Source organism: Mizuhopecten yessoensis, unplaced genomic scaffold (genome assembly GCF_002113885.1).
Source record: "Mizuhopecten yessoensis strain PY_sf001 unplaced genomic scaffold, ASM211388v2 scaffold3627, whole genome shotgun sequence".
NCBI lineage: Eukaryota > Metazoa > Mollusca > Bivalvia > Pectinida > Pectinidae > Mizuhopecten > Mizuhopecten yessoensis.
Window position 1 is genome coordinate 1,531,744 of NW_018405139.1, and position 21,353 is coordinate 1,553,096.

A 21,353-nucleotide genomic window follows, 5' to 3' on the forward strand; every position below is an offset into this window, starting at 1 on the left:
TTTTGTTGACCTTTGTCCATGGAAGGTCCCTGCAAAATTTCATTGAAATTGGTTCAGGGGTTTTGGAGAAGAAGTCGAAAATGTAAATTGTTTACGGACGCACGACGGACGACGACGGACAAAAGGCGATCGCAATAGGTCACTTGAGACTTTGTCTCAGGTGACCTAAAAAAGACAGGAGTTAAAACAACAGTTTTAAAAGACATGAGCTCAAACAATTTACGCAACGGAAGTGAAAAGTGTTTTTAACAAGTATTTTAACATATTCAAATGCGCCATAAGAAGCTCACAGCTTTCAATCGGCGTCATCGCTATATGAACTATATGAACTATATGAACACAATTTGACATGAGCTCAAATAACATATCACAAACAGACAAAGTAAGTAAATTTAAACACATTTCAAATACAAATGAGCTCAAACAACACACTTCAAATGAGCTCAAACAACACATTTCATATAGACATATAAGTCTGAACAACAGACACGTTAAATAGACATGAGCTTAGCCTAGATAAAAGCACACATTTCATATAGACATAAACGTCTGAACAACAGACACGTTAAATAGACATGAGTTCCAACAGCAGAGGGTGGTTCTTGATCACAGGCCACTCCAGCTTGAGGCTCTGAGAGACCCTGGTGTTGATTTCTGTTAGACATCGTATTGCTGCCAGACGGTCGAAGATCTTGGAGAGGAAATGCTCCTGGGGGTGATGGGTCTTTTCTATAAGGTACTTGAGGCACATTATCATCCTCCACTGGATCATCTCCACTTTGTCTGGATCTCCCAAGTTACAGCGGTCTATAAGAAACATAACCAGTTTACAGATATTACAGAAAATGAAAAATCTTCAGCAAACAGACTGAGATTTGAAGCTAGGACCTTCAAACTCTAGCGGGATGCTCTAACCAACTGATCAGCAAATGGGTCACTGGTGGTTAACCCAGGCCAGTTCTGCCACACAGCTATATATACAAGGCTTATACAATCGTTTACAGTAGCACACAACAAATATATCTGACATCTAGACAAAGTCCTGTTCAATACTTTGTGATACTTTGTCGTCCTAAGAAGTTTAGTTTGGTTTGTTTGTGTTTCACGTCCTTAATTATATATATATATAATTAACAGCTATGGTTATTTAAGGACGTGCCAACTTTTGGTGATGGAGGAAAACTGGAGTGCCTGGAGAAAAAGTACCGACCTGTGGCCAGTACCTGGTGACTGCCATATGTCGGTCACAAACCCCTGACCCAGTATTGGAGGGCTAGTGATTGCAGACAGTCAGACACATTAACCAATGACAACCTTTGCCTGTAGGGGTAGGGCGATTACCCGGTATATAGTGTGGCACAAAACCTGATTTTTATACGCTTCATTCAGCTATCCCAGGAGGCAATTCTATACAATATTTTACAAATGTAGGAGTCTGGAGAAAGTATGTAAAATACGACCAATACCAAGTTAAGCAAAAACATACGAATGGACAGAGTGTAAGTGTAAGTCCCCTTCAAGTGACAGCAGTATATAAGAAACATATATTTGTTTACATTTAGGACTTTCAAACTATTCCATTTGTTCTATACCATAAACACCAGATCATAGTAATTTATACAATAAACGTGCACAGAAACGAGAAATGTTATCTTGTGTCACAGCAGTATAATGCATATACATGTACAACACATCCCAGCAGTACATATATATATTTATACGTAACAGCGGTATATATTCAAAAGACACTTGTCGGGTCTAATTACCCGTTATGTGAATACAAGAAATATCTATTGGGTAACAGCTGTATACAAAAAAACAAGCATCACAACACAGCATTAAACACAAATATAAATATTTTAACTAATTTTACAACAGTTCATAAAAGAAAGAAGTACATGTATACACTTACCTGTGTAAGTCAGAATGATACATCTGATAATGGATATTTCCAGAACTGACAAGTTCAGTTTCTGAACAGAACGCACAAAACTGAATAACGTTGTGATGAATGTCTCGTCCCACAGTTTAAAGAGTTCTCGTATGTGATAACAGTTTCCTTTTAAATTTGTTGTGATTTCCAAGTCAGCATTTATAAACCTATAAAATCCCCAGAACCAGAACTCGAACCTTGAACCTGGAAAAAACATTTTCTTTAATAATGATACATGTACCATAGTTTGTTTTTATCAAGAATAAAATAGTGCTGTCACATACACGTATATCAATGCGACAACAGTATCCTAAATTTACTGTAATTGTTAAGTTGCATTATTTTGCAAGATACATCATTTCAGAATATCTTTTGAAAATTTATTTAGGAACTTCATGACAAGGGATTTTCATACACTTGACCGCTTTTCTTGTTCATTTTAATGTAAGTGCAAATTCAACATGTCTGCCGACTTACACTTGGTCTAATTTCAATTGAGTTCTTACAAATACATCATCAATTTCTGGAGTGCTTATGTGAAAACGGGCCCTGGCTACAAGTAAGCGATTTACAGTAGAAAACACACAGAAATAACTGAACATTGGTAGCGACTGCACTAAAGAATATTTTAAATATTTAATTTTTATTTACCTAAAAGTATGCTATATTTACTCATAAGTTCACAAACCAAGCTTCATAAAGAGATGAAAAAGTTGTTTGAATGAGCAGAATCATTGACCAAAAACTTGGGGACAATGATCTTAGTTTAATATGCAATTGCAAGGGGTCACTCACTTTTGACAAGTGCTGCCTGATCATCCAGTGACAGCTCAGAGAACCCAGGAATGTTTTTTGCGAATCCGATATACTTTGTAATCCCATTTTCCATGGTTGTAGCAATGTTACTCATCATCTCCAGTCGATTATCAAGGTCAATTCCCGTCGTATCGTAGAAAGTACGGTGTTCTTCTTTTGAAATACCAGACAAATCTCCGAATAACTCTTTTTTTGCCATGAACTCATCCTGTAGAAATAGCATACAATGTCATAGAACTTCACACAAAACTATTATTATTCAGATTAATTTAAAGACTTGAAATCTTCCTATTCAACCATTACATCGTCCTAGGATCTGATGGTTATGAAGAAATAGAAACAAACGGGCCACTCTTGGGTTATTTTATCCCTTGGGCCATTTTTCTTTTAAAATCTGGAAACTGTAAAATTGTAATATATGCAATTTTTAACTGACTTCATTCTACATTTTAAAATGTAAAGTATCGATATTTTCCACAATACCAACCTCTTTTGAGGTTTTAAAACAATGGTCAGGGGATAACGGTTGAATAATTCCCAGGTATATATAAGCAGTTCCAACTTTGAGAAACACAGCAAATGTTGGTACATTACATTTGCAGTGATTTTTTGCTCAGTTTTACTGCCGAATACAGGTTATTTTCCCATGCTAAAATGTGCCTTATTTCCCCCAAAATGACCAAACACTGAGGAATATATTCCTAAATTCAATACAACTAATGCTTTATTTTTTCCAATGCATAATGGAACAGACTGTTTAGGTAACAAACACTGAATTGAATATTCCATTGTTTCAATGTTAATGTGATTCTCTGCATGCTTACATAATATTTCTGAGTCTTCTTTATGATATCATTGTCCTCATCCAGCCAAACCTGCCACAGGGGACCATACATTTCCTCCTGGGCTTTGTCCATCTTTGCCAGCAAGCCTTCTATCTCTTCATCACAGAATGCTTCCTGTTTTATTCTCACGGGTGAGGATTCACGCAATGCTGGTATGTCATCTGAACTAACAGGCACTTGAACAGGTGACAGCCTGGGTGATGGCCCGTGTGTGCTCTCCGTAACTGGTTCCTGCTTTTGGAGTTGCTTAATTTCACGGATATCCTTTGTACGTTTTTCGTGTGTGTATCTTCCTGTTTTGATCGCTAGAAAAAGTTAATCAAATAAAAATTTCATTAATGGATGCAAAAAAGTATCTATTAAACACTACACTTAACTTCTGGCAAAGCTATATATAGTCATGCCAGAAAAACGAAGTTCCAAGCACTTATTTACAGTGTTTGGCAGTGGAACAGGGATATTTAAGGAAATGTTAATTTTTTTGCACTAGTTTTTATAATAATAGTTCTATTCTGGCCTAGGGGTGCATCAATACATATATAATTGTACATCAATACATGTCATCTATGTAAAATCACATAAGCTCTACAGAATATTTGCATTCAGGCTATAGAATCTAACAACATTTTTTTATAGGAATATAATTTGTAGAATCAGTCAAACAAATTTTGAAGTATCTTCTTTTTGCAACTTATTTTACAGATACGTGAATTTGAATTTCTTGCATTATCAAACATCTTAAAAGCAAATGACAACTTAATGTTTTAAACCATTGTCATCACCATTTGAAACTTTTCATCATGATGATGACAATCGTGTAAAACATGACATGTACATGTAGGTCCAGATCACAGACCACCTACATGTACATGTCAATATTTCCATAAAGTCTCCATAAAGAATAACCAAAACAATTTAAGGTTGACAGCATCTGAACCCCTTACACCGAGTGTGAGGGCGTCAGAACACAGAATATAAAATAAAATGAACTGTATACAGGCAAAACCTTTTTGAAATTATGGTTTGTATACATTTTATAATTGTAGTTCCTCTTTACCCTTGAAAAGTCCTAGATGTGAATAGACAAAAGATGTTTTTTAAGCTTACACATACTTGCCAACCTTTTGAAACTTCAATAGGGGAGATTCTGCATGTTCAAAATTGAAAACCATAAATAAAAGTGTGTGTATATACAATGTACCTATTAGAAAGAAAATAATAATAAGTTGTTCTGTCAAATTAAGTCATTCCATCTTAGAATACAGGAATGGCTATAAGATTTACTGTTTGGAAAAGAATTGTAAGGGCCCATAATTCGGAGTCTGCCACCTAAATAGGACCAGCTGGCAATTATGTATACAGCAAACAGTTTTGTTACATTATTTCTTCGTTTTTACCTTCTTTTGACATTCCTACAGTAAGGCACTTTTTGTAACGGCACTTGGGACAACTGTTTCTTCGGCCAGGCTCTATGATACATTCCCTGCCTGCTAGACCTTGACATCTATAGTCAGTCTTCCTCTTGAGACTTCTACGGAAAAATCCCTGAAATTTTGAACAGTTCGTGCATATACACACAAAATGTATGTAAATAGATCTGAAAACTTCCTTAAAAATATATGAAAATAGAAATGATGAGCAACAACGCCACTGAATCCGGTACAAAATGTAATGTTTGATTTACATCCTACATTCATTTGCTCTGCTTTCCCTGATGAGCACTGTTGAATACCATTTAGGTATCCATCCCAGGATCCCTACCGCCACTATGGAACCGACTTCCTTGCTGGGACGTTGGATCTCCACCCCCCAGTCGTTAAAAATAGATGTTTCAAAGATCATAAGATAGAGACATGAGGTAGTAGCGACCATTTTGGTTAATTTTCATGCATAAATATAGTGTCAAGTACAATGTAAATATTTTGGTGCACCTTTCTGTTAAAAATACATGAGATGAAAAATAAATCCAGCCATGAACTTTTCTGTAAAATTTCCAAGTCAGAGGTATTTAAGATAATACTAAATAACACATCACTGACCCTATAGGAATGGTATTATAAATTAAATATAATGTATGACAAAACCTTACGTAAATTTCCAAATCAGAGGTATCAATATAACAGAATACTTAATAACTCATCACTGACTCTATAGGGAAGGCAGATATATTTATGTACATAAAACATAAGACAAAACCTAACGCAGATTTCCAATCACTCACCTTACAAGCTTCACAAGTGTTGACCCCATAATGGAATCCTGAAGCTTTCTCACCACACACGCGACATGGAGGCAACATCGGCGTGGATGTCTTTGATGTTACCGTATGGCTGACAGAGTCTGGGCTTGGCTGGCCACCCTGTCGCCCGTCATAGTTGGCCTTTGTCTGGTCTGGTGAGGGAGGGCTGTTGCTGTTGTAATCCTTCTTGATGGGGGGTGTAAACATTGTGGTGTGGGGGCTCTGCTGGCTACTTGTATCACTGTATGGTGGACTGACGTGGCTGCGACTGCTGTCACATTCATCATAACAGTAAGGTGAGGTACTGCTTGTACACATCCCCTCGGTATTGCTCTGATCACAAATTCTTTCTATTTTAATGACGTCTTTTTCAAAATGAGGTTTGTTTGACAAATCACGTTTCTGCACATCAGCCATCACTGATGAGGTGCTTTCTGAAGGGGTATCGAAGTAGTTCGTTGTTGACATTTCCCTTTTTAGCTTCAACAGATAGCGTTCATCATTTTTCTCCGATCTCTTGATAATGCATTCCTGAGAAGAGAAACCAGTCCATCAATGAATCGATACAGAAATTCCTTTTACGACTTTGATGGCCACCATTACCGGTATTAAACATATATGCATGAGTAAAGCACAGAAGACATTTTTTTTCATTTCAAATGTCTTTATATAGATATATGTCACCAAAGGTCACAGCTCAAACTGTTAATTACAATGCCAATCAATATTTTATTGCAATTTTAAGTTCAAAAGGTCAACATATCGTTATCAAAGGTTATATTGTTCATCAATAAATTGATTAATATAAATTTCATACATATAACTGCGATCTGAAGTTTTACCATTTAGGTTAATACAAATATATATATATGTGCTGGCACTGGAGGCAGGGTATGTTGATGTAATTGCCTTCTTGTGATAGCTGAATTTTTTGAGAACTACCTAACTGAAATACCATGCCGATCGAAGGCACACAGCACAGCATTCCACTCGGTCACATTATACTGACAACAAGTAAAACCAGATGTTGCAATAACCTTAAATGCTGAATGTTAATAAGCAGAGAATAAAAACTACAATTTCAATCAATATTTGATACCTCCTTATTACATACAAACATATTTTATAACATAGAGACATACAATGTTACTGATGCAAAGGTCAATAAAAAAATCGCACAAGATCACAATTGGGTCAAATTGTTAATAAATATTACTTTATTTTCATATTTTGACATAACAATCAAAAGTTATACTATCAGATACATATATATTTGTCACCATGCAATGTATATGAATACAGATTTAAAATCCCAAGATGGCCACTGATGGGAACATTAAATTTCAGGTCCAGGGTAAAAATTGAATTTGAGCTGGAGTGATATACTATACACTGTAATCGGTCGCAACCAGTTATCGTAAAAAAAAATTCTCAGAAATATTTTGAAATATACTTATAGCCTTAAACTGAAAATTTGCATAGTGATTCCTGAATTCATTTTCTTGTTGTTGTTTTTTCAGTCAGATTTGCAGACACTCATTAAACAACAAACTGTGTTTTATAGAAAATATGTGAAGACTGCGCTTGTCAACAAAAATATTGAGCTCCCAATTACAAGGCTTAGATAGTGGTTTGAAAATTTACTTTCCGGGGGATCCCAAATACAAATATAGGGTCATATTTATATCTGGATGGAATAAATATTGATGTTAGCATGCATGGATGCTTACATACAGACTGTATTACAGTTCTATCACTGTTATGTACGTCTTTGACAGTCTTCTCAAATTCAGGAAAATGCACACGCACAAACTAATAGCACAAATGCATGATAACTGCCTAAATTGGTCCTAAACTAGTCTCTACAGCGGCAGATCCAGATGCACACATCCTGAAAGCCTTGGATTAACACAATGCTTAATTCTAAATCCCCCCCCCCCCGGATTGGTATCTGGATCCACCACAGCAGTATATATATGATATATGTACATAATGTATTAAACTTATTATTTCGTAACAATTACAAAACATCGACAAATAACAGAACTAGAACAATGCTCTCTCATATGGCTTGACGTAAGCATGACTAGTGTGACTGTCACTAGGCTTACGGTGTTTAGTAATTATACTGTAACTGTCTAAAATTAAATGTCACCATTTATTCGATTTACGTCCTTTACTCCTAGTCAGTGTTGGTGCGAAGTTGTGTAGGTTTCTAATATGGAATAACGTTAAAAAGGTGGACATCCAAATATATCAAGATATATAATTGTTGGTGGAAAGTAGAGTAACAATCGGTCAGTAATTGGGTCATCGTTATACTCCCTGGTGAATTTTCAGGACAAATGTGACACGAACTTTCTGAAATTCTGTGTTAGTTGTCAACAGTTTACAAATGGAATATACCTCAATAAAATTACGACGTTAATAACTCACTTTATCAAAATATTTCGGACATTAAATATTTACCTGTTTCAAGGAGTACAACAAGGCTGAAAACAACTATTATTTTCTGTTGGACCAGAGACCTAAAGTTCTATGGTTGGACGAATCAGTTCGACTATCGACGACCTACTTTGCTTGACAAGTGTAAACATACCTGTTCACACAGGAGAGTCGCTTTCAGGGGAGATAATAAACGTTAGCATCATACTGTATGTAGATCCTAAGTTACATCATAGACCTAATTAGGTCTCTGGTTACATTTAGCCATGGCCAGTGGATTATATATATATGTGATAAATAATGTGAATTATCCTGACAACCCCGTATTATGTCACGTATATATCTCTTAAGTGAAAATTTCATTTATAATCCGATTTTCAACAGAAAAAAATATCAGAAAAATGATCAAAGAAAGAAAACATTAGAATACAATCAATGAATGGGAGGGATTTAGCTGTCCTCACTCAAGATTCTCACACTGCAGTGGAGTAGTTCGGGAGAGGTTTAGCTTTCCTCACGCACGATTCTCACACTGTAGTGGAATAGCTCGGTAGGGGCTTAGCTGTCCTCACCTACGATTCTCACACTACAGTGGAGTAGTTGGGAGGGGTTTAGCTATTCTCACTCACGATTCTCACACTGCAGTGGAGTAGCTCAGGAGGGGTTTATATTTCCTCACTTACGATTCTCACACAACAGTGGAGTAGCTTGGAAGGGGTTTAAATTTCCTCACTCACGATTCTCACACAGTACTGTGGAGTACCTCGGGAGGGATTTAGCTTTCCTCACTCACAATTCCCACACAACAGTGGAGTAGCTCGGGAGGGGTTTAGCTTTCCTCACTCACAATTCTCTCACTTCAGTGAAGGAGCTCCGTATGGGTTCAGCTGTCCTTACTCACAATTCTCACACTACACTGAAGGAGCCCGGTTGGGTTCAGCTTTCCTCACTCACGATTTTCATACTGCAGTGGAGTAGCTGGGAGGGGTTCAACTGTTCTCACTCACGATTCTCACATGCAGTAGAGTAGCTCGGGAGAGGTTTAGATTTCCTCACAGTGTAGCTCGAGAGGGGTTCAGCTGTCCTTACTCACAATTCTCTCACTGCAGTGGAGTAGCTCGGGAGGGGTTTAACTGTTCTCACTCACGATTCTCACACTACATTGAAGGAACTCGGGAGAGGTTTAGCTTTCCGCACAACAGTGGAGTGTAGCTCGAGAGGGGTTCAGCTGTCCTTACTCACAATTCTCACTCTGCAGTGAAGGAGCTCGAGAGGGGTTCAACTGTTCTCACTCACAATTCTTACTCTACAGTGAATGAGCTCGAGAGGGGTTCAGCTGTCCTTACTTACAATTCTCACTCTGCAGTGAAGGAGCTCGGGAGAGGTTTAGCTTTCCGCACAACAGTGGAGTGTAGCTCGAGAGGGGTTCAGCTGTCCTTACTCACAATTCTCACTCTGCAGCGAAGGAGCTCGGGAGGGGTTCAACTGTTCTCACTCACGATTCTCACACTGCAGTGGAGTAGCTCGGGAGGGGTTCAACTGTTCTCACTCACGATTCTCACAATACAGGAATTCAGTTCAAGATGGTTTAGCTGTCCTCACTCACGATTCTCACACTGCAGTGGGGTAGCTCTGGAGGGATTTAGCTTTCCCCACTCACGATTCTCACATAACAGCTGGGGATGGGTTTAGCTGTCCTCGGTCAGGATAATCACACAAACTGTGATGGTGCTCGATTTCAAGGAAATCAGTTCTCAACATTTAGGAGATTCTCACACTACTGCAATAGAGCTCGGGAGTGGTTCAGCTGGCATCACTCACGATGGTATTATTCAACAGTTTGGTTTATTTTCTATGTATTGGGTCGTAGCGATAAGTTACTCAATTAAGTTTACACGATGGAGAACGTTAGACTTAAGCATTAGACAACACACACACATTGTGATCAACAATCCCTCAGCGATATGTAATCGGTCATACAGGTGTGTCCATACATAAGTGTGAGAAGATTTCGATTTGGTTTGATTAGACTGACGTATTAAGGACGTATATAAGGTAACAACAGGGCTACAGGACCACAACGCAAAAACTAGGTGAGAAGTAAATTAAGTGGCAGTCCGAGAGAAACACGTGAAAACAACAGATAAGAAAAAATGAAAAGAAATTTAATGAGAACAACTCATTTTTTTTATTTATTTTTTATGTTCACTAAATGGAGGACATAGAAAAAAAATCCCCCAATAAGTCGCCTCATACGATCAGTCAGTGGATACAGCAGGTTATTCTTCACCTCACCTGGAAGATCGTCCAATGATAATGACAATTGTTTTATTCTTATAAACAATACAGTGAAGAAAATACCGTATAACGTAGTACTACATCATATAGACATATATACTGTTGATGATCTGTTCCAAACAAGTCAACCCCACATACAAAAAAGTAGTTTATTTATTTTACCATTTCTTGAGAATGTGAATGACATATCTTCCAGTTCTTACTTTAAATAACACTTAATACACTGTAAAAGCATACACCAGATGTTTGATTTTAAATTGAACACATACATTTTTCCCTATTCATAATGTATAACTTCACCCGTTGGGGCTGAGCCGAGTTATGTAAGATATTACAGAATGTCCTAAAAACGCTTAAAAAACGAGTCTCGTGCAAGTCTACGATAAATCAAATTACTTATAAAATTAATTCCTATGAGAAGACATTTCTAATAGTTAAACTTATATAAACAATGTACCATGAACTTGTATCCACACAGTGTAAATACAGGCGACAGATTAGCAGGGAGGAACGACCGTAATACACAGGTCAAATGTGTGCTAATCGATTTTCGTATGAACCTCATCTGAGGTCACTATAGTTTTAATATGTAAGTGTCACCCATACGCTCTATAGATTAAATCTTAGTCATCAAATCATATTTATATATAATGATAGTTTAAAATATTTAAAATATGATAACCATCAATTCATATAAATTCATGAATAATAATATTGCTGATGAATATTTCTCACCTGTGAGGTTAATTCCTCGGTACATGAAAGAAGATCCTCGACCCAATCACCCGTCATAATCACTAGTAACTCTTTACTCGTGTTTCTCGTCTGATATTGTCGTCTGCCCACGCGACATTATAGTGTTATAATGATCATCATATCTCCTAACAATTCTGTTTGTGGTTAATAGGACGTTTAGGGGTTTTGTTTTGTTTTCGTCTGTTTGGTCACGTCCACAAATATTGCACTCGGAATGTTTATTTACAAAGAGTACGGCCGATGTGTATACATAGCGGAACATGTATACACAGAAGATATATAAAAGAGATATTTGCATGATAATTTTCATTTTTTTGTATTTATTTACATGATTTTGAGACGATAATCATACTCGTGCCATTTATAAACATATATTACTCGGTCCCCCTATCTGGCCCCGGAACTTGTCTCAGTGCGTTTATATGTGAAAAATGACTAAGAAAACATTTCAGTGAGAAGCACCAAGTGCCCCAGTATGTGAATACATTGCAACAGGATGTGAAAGTTATTTCTCGGTTTGATTGCCCTCAATTGTATGAATTGCAATTTTTCCGTGTATAAGCTGTTAACAATGAGCGACTTTAGTAATTTAGATCACATACTCAGCTTTTCTCAGAACTGATCATATATCAAATTTAACAAGCTAGTTAGTATTTCTAAATTTCAAATGTACGTCTATGTTGAAAAATTGTAAGGATACTGATGTTTTTAGCCTTGTTAGCTTAACGATTGACTAACTGTAATTTTTAGTTTTTTTAGTTAAAAGATTTTAGAATCTACACGTATTTTCTATTTCCTATATATAAAATATTTTTATTTCATTAAAAGTGCAGATCCAACATTTTTTTCCTGGTATTTAAAACAATTGCAAAAACATTTTAACCCGCTTAGCCTGTGAACCATACGCACCTATACCTGTGAAAGCTTCACATGTTGATCACGTGATGCTTCGTACACGTCATACACACAGCAACTTACATTCTTTTTACTTCATTTATAATAAGTCTGTCAGATTTACGTCAACAAATGGGGTTGTCAACACTTATGATGCTTCTTCTCGTTCGTTTCCTATGGAAAGGCGTTGTAAATTAAATGTTTGTTCGTAATACCAAAAAATATTTGGACTAGGATTTTTAAAATAAAATTCAAAATTCAATTTTTTTTATTGCACATTTGTAACTACAAGGTAGTTGGAAGGAAAAATAGAACCAGAGGCCCATGGGCCTTAACGGTCACCTGAGTTATGTAAAATCTGATTTTATCGATGTTGCAAAATGAAAAAGAAATCATTTTGTAACAAAGGTAACTTGAACTACATGTAATGCAAAAGTAGTGTATAGGATCTGGGTAGTATATGTACTATGTACAAATATTGGTTCTGCCAGTCAGCTGAATTATGGTAAAGCATCTTAAGACCCTTCCATCTATGAAGAGTATTTGATTCTACCATATGTGGATATTGAGAAGAAGATTTTTGAAATTTTAGTCAATTTGACCCTTTTTGGCCCCGCCCCTCAGGCTCCTGGGGGATGGGGACCATATAATTTACAATTAAACTATAGTAAAGTTTACCCCCTCCCCACGGGGAAACGTGAGACCACAGGGTCATGAAATTCACAAGTTTGGTGAAGCACCTTAAGACCCTTCCATCTATGAAGAGTATTTGATTCTACAATATCTGGGTCTTGAGAAGATTTTTTTTGAAATTTTAATCAATCTGACCTTTTTTAGCCCCGCCCATCAGCCCCTGGGGTCAGTCAGGGCTGATATGCGCATACCATCAAACTGCTATTTAATACTGATAATGCTAACTAAGTTTGAAATAATTCCAATGGAAATTAAACAAATGCTGGTCCAAAATGTGATTTCCCTATATAAACTATAGTAAAGTTTACCCCCTCCCCAGGGGGAATCGTGAGACCCCAGGGTCATGAAACTCACTATTTTGGTAAAGCACATTGGCGGTGAAGAGTATTTGATTCTACCATATCTGGATCTGGATAAGAAGATTTTTGAAATTTTAATCAATCTAACCCTTTTTGGCCCCGATATCATTCACAATTTTGGTTGACCTTTGGCCATGAAAGGTTTCTGCAAAATTTCATTGAAATTGGTTCAGGGGTTTTGGAGAATAAGTTGAAAATGTAAATTGTGTACGGACGGACGACGCACGACGCACGACGGCCAGACAAAAGGCGATCGCAATATTTCACTTGAGACTTGTCTCAGGTGACCTAAAAACACACTTAAATACATACATAGACATGTACATGTAGAAAGTGATTGCCTATATTTATAATACACATTAACATGAACAAAATTAACATAGCTTCAAATAGAAAATTTGATTTTAACATTTTTAGATGCAAAGTCCATACCTTATACTGTCAGCAAGCCCACTCTCCTCAGTTCTAGATATTGTTTAATGAATAAGCAAGAGTCCAGTACATTGAGTTGATTGTAAATAATATTGAGGTCACATAATTGGTATCTAAGGTAACATCATTGTGATTAGGAATGCATTTTTGGAAATATTCTTTTCTGGCAGATTCATTAAGGGAACAGTGAAAAAAGAAGTGTACTTCATTTTGCTAACCCACCACATTTTTTACAGGGTCTCTGCATGGTCTCTTGGTATACTTTTGAGACGCCCCATGGCTAGCTCCAGCTTGTGTTCACATAAACGAAATTAAGTAAACATTTCCCTTAAATTACTACTGTTAATGTTAAGGTATTTTTCAGGGACATACTCCATCTTTAAGTCTTATACATGAATAATTTATTGCTCTCGTTTATTTTTTTTTAGTTTATTAAAGAATCTTATCTCATATTTCTTTTTTATATTTTGCTTGGTTTTAATTTTAAGTTGGTAATTACTGTACAATGCGTCAGGATCCTGTATAATTTGATGTAAATCATTTTCTTATGTCATATCATTAACATATGTGTTGGTGTCATTGAGTAATGGTACCCTACCCTAACGTTTTTAATGAGCATTGGCGAGTTGCATCACAGTTTTCCTTTCAGAATACATGATATTTCATGATATTTCTGTCTCTTTTACTAAAAAGATGTATTGTACTCAACGTTTTGAACTGGTAGATCAATGTGAGACACAGTGTAACGGTACACACGATTGTACAATTGATAAACAGGTACAGTGTATATTGTACAGCGAAACCTCGTGTTATACTGCCACCATTTGTCAAACATAACTATGGTGTTAAAAAGGGGTTTGATGAAAATATTTTGGAATACGTATCAAGGAAAATAGACTTTGAAATAACGAAAGTTTCCAATATCAGTTAAAGGTTGTTGAAAGGATGATAAAGAAAGCATATTAGCAGTACTGTTAATAGATAATTGTTTTATTAACGAAAGTTGACCAAAGTAACAAGATAAACAATTCAATTTAGTTTACATGTTTAGAATGATCACCTTTTCAAAAAAAAACCCCATAATATAGCTCATTAAACCTATGCAAATATCCTACTGCATGTTACTTCATGTAATCGTAAGAGGCAATTCATGCAGGATCCGCTTTACAGAGTGTCTTCAATGTCTCCTGCCTAGGATAATGAGAAACCAAAATTAATATGTTACCTCCATTACAATACTTGTTCGAGGTAAAGATTTTTTTCCCGAGAACTTGATACTTATTGGTATTTCACAATTCCTTTCAGTAAAATCTTCTTCCGTATTTAACCTAAACCGGTTACCCAGTGATAGCCCCGTGGTACATCTGTAAATACATTCAGTAGGCCGAGGTAATTCAACGCTTAAGCCAGCAACCCTGTATTTTAAAATCAGGCTAATGCATTAATCAAATATTTAGTGTGTTATGCATCAACGGGAAACATTCCTTTGACACCGCCAAAGTTATACAAATTTTAGCGTTCGTGCATGTTTTAAAAAATGGACAAGAGTTATCGGAATTTCACGTTCGATTTCCACGCGAAACATTGTTTCTTGTCAATTTCTCGACATGAATTGTTCATAAGGAGTATGAAACTATATTATAAATCATGAAGAATTTTGTGACAACGTTATACAAAAACTTCACTAAATTGTCCCTTCAACGTGTCAAAGAAACATCTGACGATAAGTTAACGGTCAGTTAAGGATGTACCTCCATGTGTGGAAAGTATGTTTGCATATGTGTATCATGCCGGAGGCGGTATTTTGGTGTATTTGTCTCATTGCGATAGTGCGAATCTAATGCCGAATTTATAGTGCTACATTGTACCTCTCTGAAATACCATGCCGAAGGCACAAAGCATAGCATTCCAACTCATCATATTATACTGACAACGAATATGGTGAACCCAGTCTTCCTCGCTTGGGCAAACGTTCACCATTAAGGTCAAAAGTGAGGTACTGCCAAGAAAGATGTTAGGACACAAAACGGTTGCTAGGAAGAAGGGAGAACATTTTAAGATCCCAAATGTTACAATGGGTGATGCATATTAACTTGGTGGCTTTTTTTGTGTCCCTAAGTAGAGGACCGAAAAGCGAAACGAAGCGTTAGAGATGAGCAGTAAGCGGTATAGAATTAGTGAGATTGATTGGACGATATATACGTACATGTAACGTTAGGTTAGACATGATACTGTAAGTATGAAAATGTCATGTGCATGGAAACCTACGTTTACTTTTAGCCTCGAACGATATCTGCATGAATGTATTGATAGTTCCTGTTCGTACTACTGTACATAACACACGCTCTGCTCTGTGACCCAAGGACCTACTCTTTATGTATTAGTGACACTTTGAATTATTATCTTATTTAAAATGACTGAACTGGCAATGTTAAAACCGGGTCAACGCCGTCCGTTTAACATTATAGATAAACAAATGTGTATTCTATATGGGCAGTGTTCACATGACGCTCAGTGTGCTGGGTAGTAAAATGGTTTCCATGAAATTCTCAGTTGGCTTTTTTATATTTTAACCAGATATATCGTTAAGACCGATTCATCATAGCCAAGTTTTTAAAGCCTAATATGCAGGTCAAATTCGGCATGTACAAAATGCATTGAGTAGAGCAGCATGAACTACATCATTGATGCAAGTATAATCTATCAAGCATTTATAGTAAGGTAACAGTGTACAGTAGAAATGGCCCGACTCTGATAAACAAGACACATGTCGAGGAAATGTAAACACAGCGGATTTACCCTACACAAAACATGTATACATGTATATATATTTGTAAACTGCATTTCATTTACAATACATATAAAGTACTGAGAAGTGTATAAACCTCTTTTTTCTATGTATGTCACTTGTGTGAAAACCAAGGTTACCACATCAAAAATTACCAAAAAATGCCAAAAATTGCTATTTTTAACCCAAAATTTGACCCCCGCAACTAGTAATTTTTTTCCTAAGCTCTGTCTGAAATTAAAGATTACCTACCTGGTTGCAGAATTATCTGGGTCCCAGTAAAATTTGTAAAACTTGATTTTTTGCAATTTTGCGTCGTGTGCTGTTGTCAAAATTTTACCTCCAGTAAAGCTAGCTTTTCATGTGTACGCACCCTTTCGTATTATGGCCAAAATTTTATTCTCGAACCAAAGAAATCTTCTTTCTTTTTTACAAATGTGAAGCTCACATAGCCCACTTCATCATGCTTATACCAATTTTAGTACAGTGTTATTTTTATATTTTTTTTACATATCATTATACAGGGGTTAGCCATTTAACAAAAATATCACCCATGGCCACAACCCTCTACTGTATACTGCTACTTAACCTTCATATGGGCGAAACGAACGAATGAACGGATGGACAGATCCATTTCTATATTTCCAACGATCTTACTGAACGAATAATATTAGCATCCAGTTTGACGATGGTCAGCTGCGAGACCGCAGCTCATTGTCCTTTAGATTTATAAAGCTTTGTGAAGCTAACCTATAAACATAACATCGGTATTCACGAACCTGAGGTGAGGTCGGTAAACAAAACCTGACATCTTCACGTGTTCTCTACATACATGAATATTGATACGTGCACGTGACACACTGGTGTTGCATAGAACATCGCCATTTGTCTTTACGTTACATGTATTATACACTGTAGATGAATTTCTCTCTCGTCGCTTCAAGACATTATTTAATCCAGAGAACACAACTAAACGTTTACAGACGATGAAAGGTAACTTGAATGGTTCTACATCTACATTCTGAGATATAAACGTGTACTGTAAATGTGTGTAAACGTGTTGACATATATCCACAGAATATAATGGCATACCATTTTGTTACTATATGAGGTGGATAAGAGGTATATTACAGTTTTCTTTGACAACCTCATCTCGGGTTACTGAGTAGGAAGTTTTTTTGAGCCTGGTTACTATGGCTCTACGACTGACGATATAAAACAAAAACAAATTGATCGACCAATGATTATTATGACAATAAAGACGCCGAAACGATATGATATTCTTTATGCAAAAAGGAAAAAAGACAATTCAATCAATATAATGTATGTCACTATTTTGATAACAAACTTAGTAAGTGACTCTTCCGTGTATCCTTATGTTCATTGAACCTTGATACTGCCGAGCTCAAGTTTCCAATTATATCATTCTTCCTTATGCACACTGACTCAGTCATGAATAACATTTTATAAGCTTTATTGAAAATAGCTTAACAACGAATTATGAAAACCACGCATTTCCACGTATGAAAGGCCTACTCTTAGATTTTGATTGATAACAAAAAGATAAATTTATTGTAAAATTCCTTATTTTAAAGCTGGAATTAAACAAGTTTCATCCGAAAAAATATAAATATATAGTTTTGTGTTGCTAAACATCAAAAGAGGTGAACTCAATTTCATTATACAGCAAATCCTCTCCGTATTCCTTCTTCAACCCTTGTGTTTTATAGATACACAAGTACCATGTCAAAGATTACATGAAGATTTGCATCTTTGAGATTCAACAGGAAGTACACACTCACACAACAATGTCTTAACTTGTATACATACCATCACCGTGAGAAAAATCATCCCATTATGCAAACAATGTATCAATTGTAACACGAGTAAGAACAAGCACATATATTCCCATGAAATTGATACTTTACATATTTTGATGATCCAATAACAGAATTATCAGTAAAACCTTAAATATTCACTACAAAAATGTAGTAAAGAATCACGTTTAAAGATATTTGCAAGTCGATTCAGAAAGCAAAAACTACATATTTATTGCACAGTATGGCCATTTTGTCGATTGCACCGGAAGTCAAAGGAAGCGAAATTCCGTTTCTATAGTGAGACATGTAGAACTGCACTGTGAAAGCCAGGCTGTGTCTATATAACCTTAACAACGTTACAGTTGTTTACATTTGCAATTTAAGGCTACAGTGTACAAACGATAATTTATTTATAAACTGGTATTTCATATAAATCCCGATTTTGTTAAACACCTTCCAATGTTATCGTATTAACCTCATCTTAAAATAATACCCCTCCCAACTACTTTACTCAGATATTTGTTTTTATATTATACTGTATTCTTGGAAGTTTTCCCCCCATTTTGGCTTAACATAATTTCAGATTGAACATGAAAGCAAGTTTTTCCCCCATTTTGGTTTTACATGTTTTCAGATTGATCATGAAAGCAAGTTTTCCCCCCATTTTGGTTTTACATGTTTTCAGATTGATCATGAAAGCAAGTTTTCCCCCCATTTTGGTTTTACATGTTTTCAGATTGATCATGAAAGCAAGTTTTTCCCCCCTTTTGGCATTTCATTTTTTCAGATTGATCATGAAAGGAAGTTTTCCCCCCATTTTGGTTTTACATATTTTCAGATTGATCATGAAAGCAAGTTTTCCCACCGTTTTGGCTTTATATATTTTCAGATTGAACATGAAAGGAAGTTTTCCCACCGTTTTGGTTTTACATATTTTCAGATTGATCATGAAAGGAAGTTTTCCCCCCATTTTGGTTTTACATATTTTCAGATTGATCATAAAAGGAAGTTTTCCCACCGTTTTGGTTTTACATATTTTCAGATTGATCATGAAAGGAAGTTTTCTCCCCATTTTGGCTTTACATATTTTCAGATTGATCATGAAAGCAAATGCTATTGCACATGTATATTTCCCTATAGACACGGACTAATTCCGTGGTTATACGTACAGGGTGAAAAATACATTGAGCGAATATGTATTTTACCGGTGACTGCCGAGTATTTGACTGGTGAAGAGTTTTTCAGTATACTGTGATATTCTTGCAATATTAAATAAGTTTCTATTCAACCATTCACAATGTTAGTGTGTAAAGGAAATACATCGATCCCAAGTGTTGTTTTGCGAAGGAATATGTCAACAACACTTTTGATAAACAAGAACTGTTTACACATAAATTGATGACACGATACACGACATTCTTCACTTAATTTAAATGTTGTAAGGTTACATAAAATGTATCGTTATCTTACGTAAATATGATAACATTAAAGTTACTGCAGTTTAGATTGTCAAAGAATAATTTTCTTATGATAACTACGTTTAAACTATATGGCCCCGTTATAGTAATTTGAACTACCAAAACAAAAAAATACGAAACTAGACATACAATGCAATCTTATCACAAAACTGCATAGCAGCAAACGGAAATAAACAGTTTTCACGTGCATCGCTGAAATGAGGTTCGATTGTTTTACAGTATTATCTGAAAAGCGTTTCATTTTTGCACCATAAAAGCAGTCAAACGGATGTGTGTGAAATATCTGATATGGTGAATCAAACAAAAACCATTCTAAAGGGTCTTATTTATCTATATTTAATATAAAATAGAATTGAAGTCCATATGACAGCTAGGAAGATGATACAGAAATGAAAAAAACACTAGAAGCTCCATAGCATTAACAAACTCCAGAAGCAAAATCAGATAACGTGGAAGTGTAAACAAATTCACATTTTCTTCATGTGAACTTAGCTGCTACATTTAAACACACTTAGTAATGTTATGGGTAGTCCCAACCAACCAGGACACAAAATGGTCAACACGGACGTCAAGATCATGATACCATAACATTAGATATATAATAAATAATAAATAATAAACTTACGTACTTGGCTAAGCATATTTCGTCCCAGAAGTGTTCACATACCTGCTGTATATGTGTACACTCTTATCGATAGTAGATAGCTTACGGATGCCCTACTTAGCATATTAAAACCTACCTGGTAAAACCGATGACGAATCTTCAAAGTTTAAGTAAAAATAAACATAATCAAAATAAAGCAAACTTTTATTTAGTCTTTTACAGTTATCGGTTTTGCCAAACGGAACAGGTAAACGTCTTCATTAAATCTGTGTCACTTGTTCTATCAAGTCACGAAGAGGCTATTTTATGACTATCTCTATGAATGTCTGGCGCAACATGTGTTCGGAATATAAAAATAACTCATTCTATTATATGTGTAATGGGATCCTCGTTGTAGTAACGCTTAACAAACACTACACATTATGTGACAAGTGCAAATGCTGAACATGCAGTACAGTAGATTGGCAACCTCATCGGTTTGATGACGTACATTTTTGTAAGCAAATATTTGCTATCTCTCTGCTTACGAATACAGAATACCTAAGTAGAAAACGGGTAAGCAGAGCTGGACTTTTCTTATATTGAATTGAAGCTTGATTTGTGAAAGTGATGCTTACCCGATCCTATAATTTTACATTCAGACATACTGACATACTGACATAACTATGTGTTAGTCTGAGTCTGAACACCCCCCCCCCCCCCCCCCCCCCATACAATTAATCCCACGAGGATGGTCATCTCACTTCCAAAATGCATTTAAAGAAATCAGGAGCAACAAAGAATTAATATTCGTTTAAGTAACAGCCATACTGAAGTAGTTATGCAAAATGTAATTAGTTGATTAGTTTAATTTCCAAACTGATCGTCATCATATTAGAGAAATGATAAAATCCCCCCCTCATCCAAGTATCACGATGGATGAGAGGGATTCTCTGTAATGAAGCCCGGAGGCT

General features: G+C 35.9%; 1 protein-coding gene across 4 annotated transcripts; it reads right to left on the reverse strand.

The window, feature by feature from the left end:
- Positions 1 to 122: 122 nt before the first annotated feature.
- On the reverse strand, positions 123 to 20,508 carry LOC110447864 (vitamin D3 receptor-like). Of its 4 annotated transcripts, none has more exons than XM_021493821.1 (7): positions 20,422 to 20,508; positions 5,816 to 6,364; positions 4,992 to 5,139; positions 3,574 to 3,899; positions 2,729 to 2,957; positions 1,913 to 2,137; positions 123 to 807 (listed from the first exon to the last, which is right to left on the reverse strand). In XM_021493821.1, exons 2-7 carry the CDS (start codon positions 6,299 to 6,301, stop codon positions 566 to 568), a joined length of 1,656 nt encoding a protein of 551 aa, XP_021349496.1. In that variant the 5' UTR covers positions 6,302 to 6,364; positions 20,422 to 20,508; the 3' UTR covers positions 123 to 565. The 4 variants fall into 4 exon arrangements, with proteins under 4 accessions (XP_021349496.1, XP_021349495.1, XP_021349494.1 ...); XM_021493820.1 differs by having other exon boundaries at positions 20,426 to 20,493; XM_021493819.1 differs by lacking the exon at positions 20,422 to 20,508 and adding an exon at positions 11,312 to 11,590.
- Between the last annotated feature and the right edge of the window lie 845 nt (positions 20,509 to 21,353).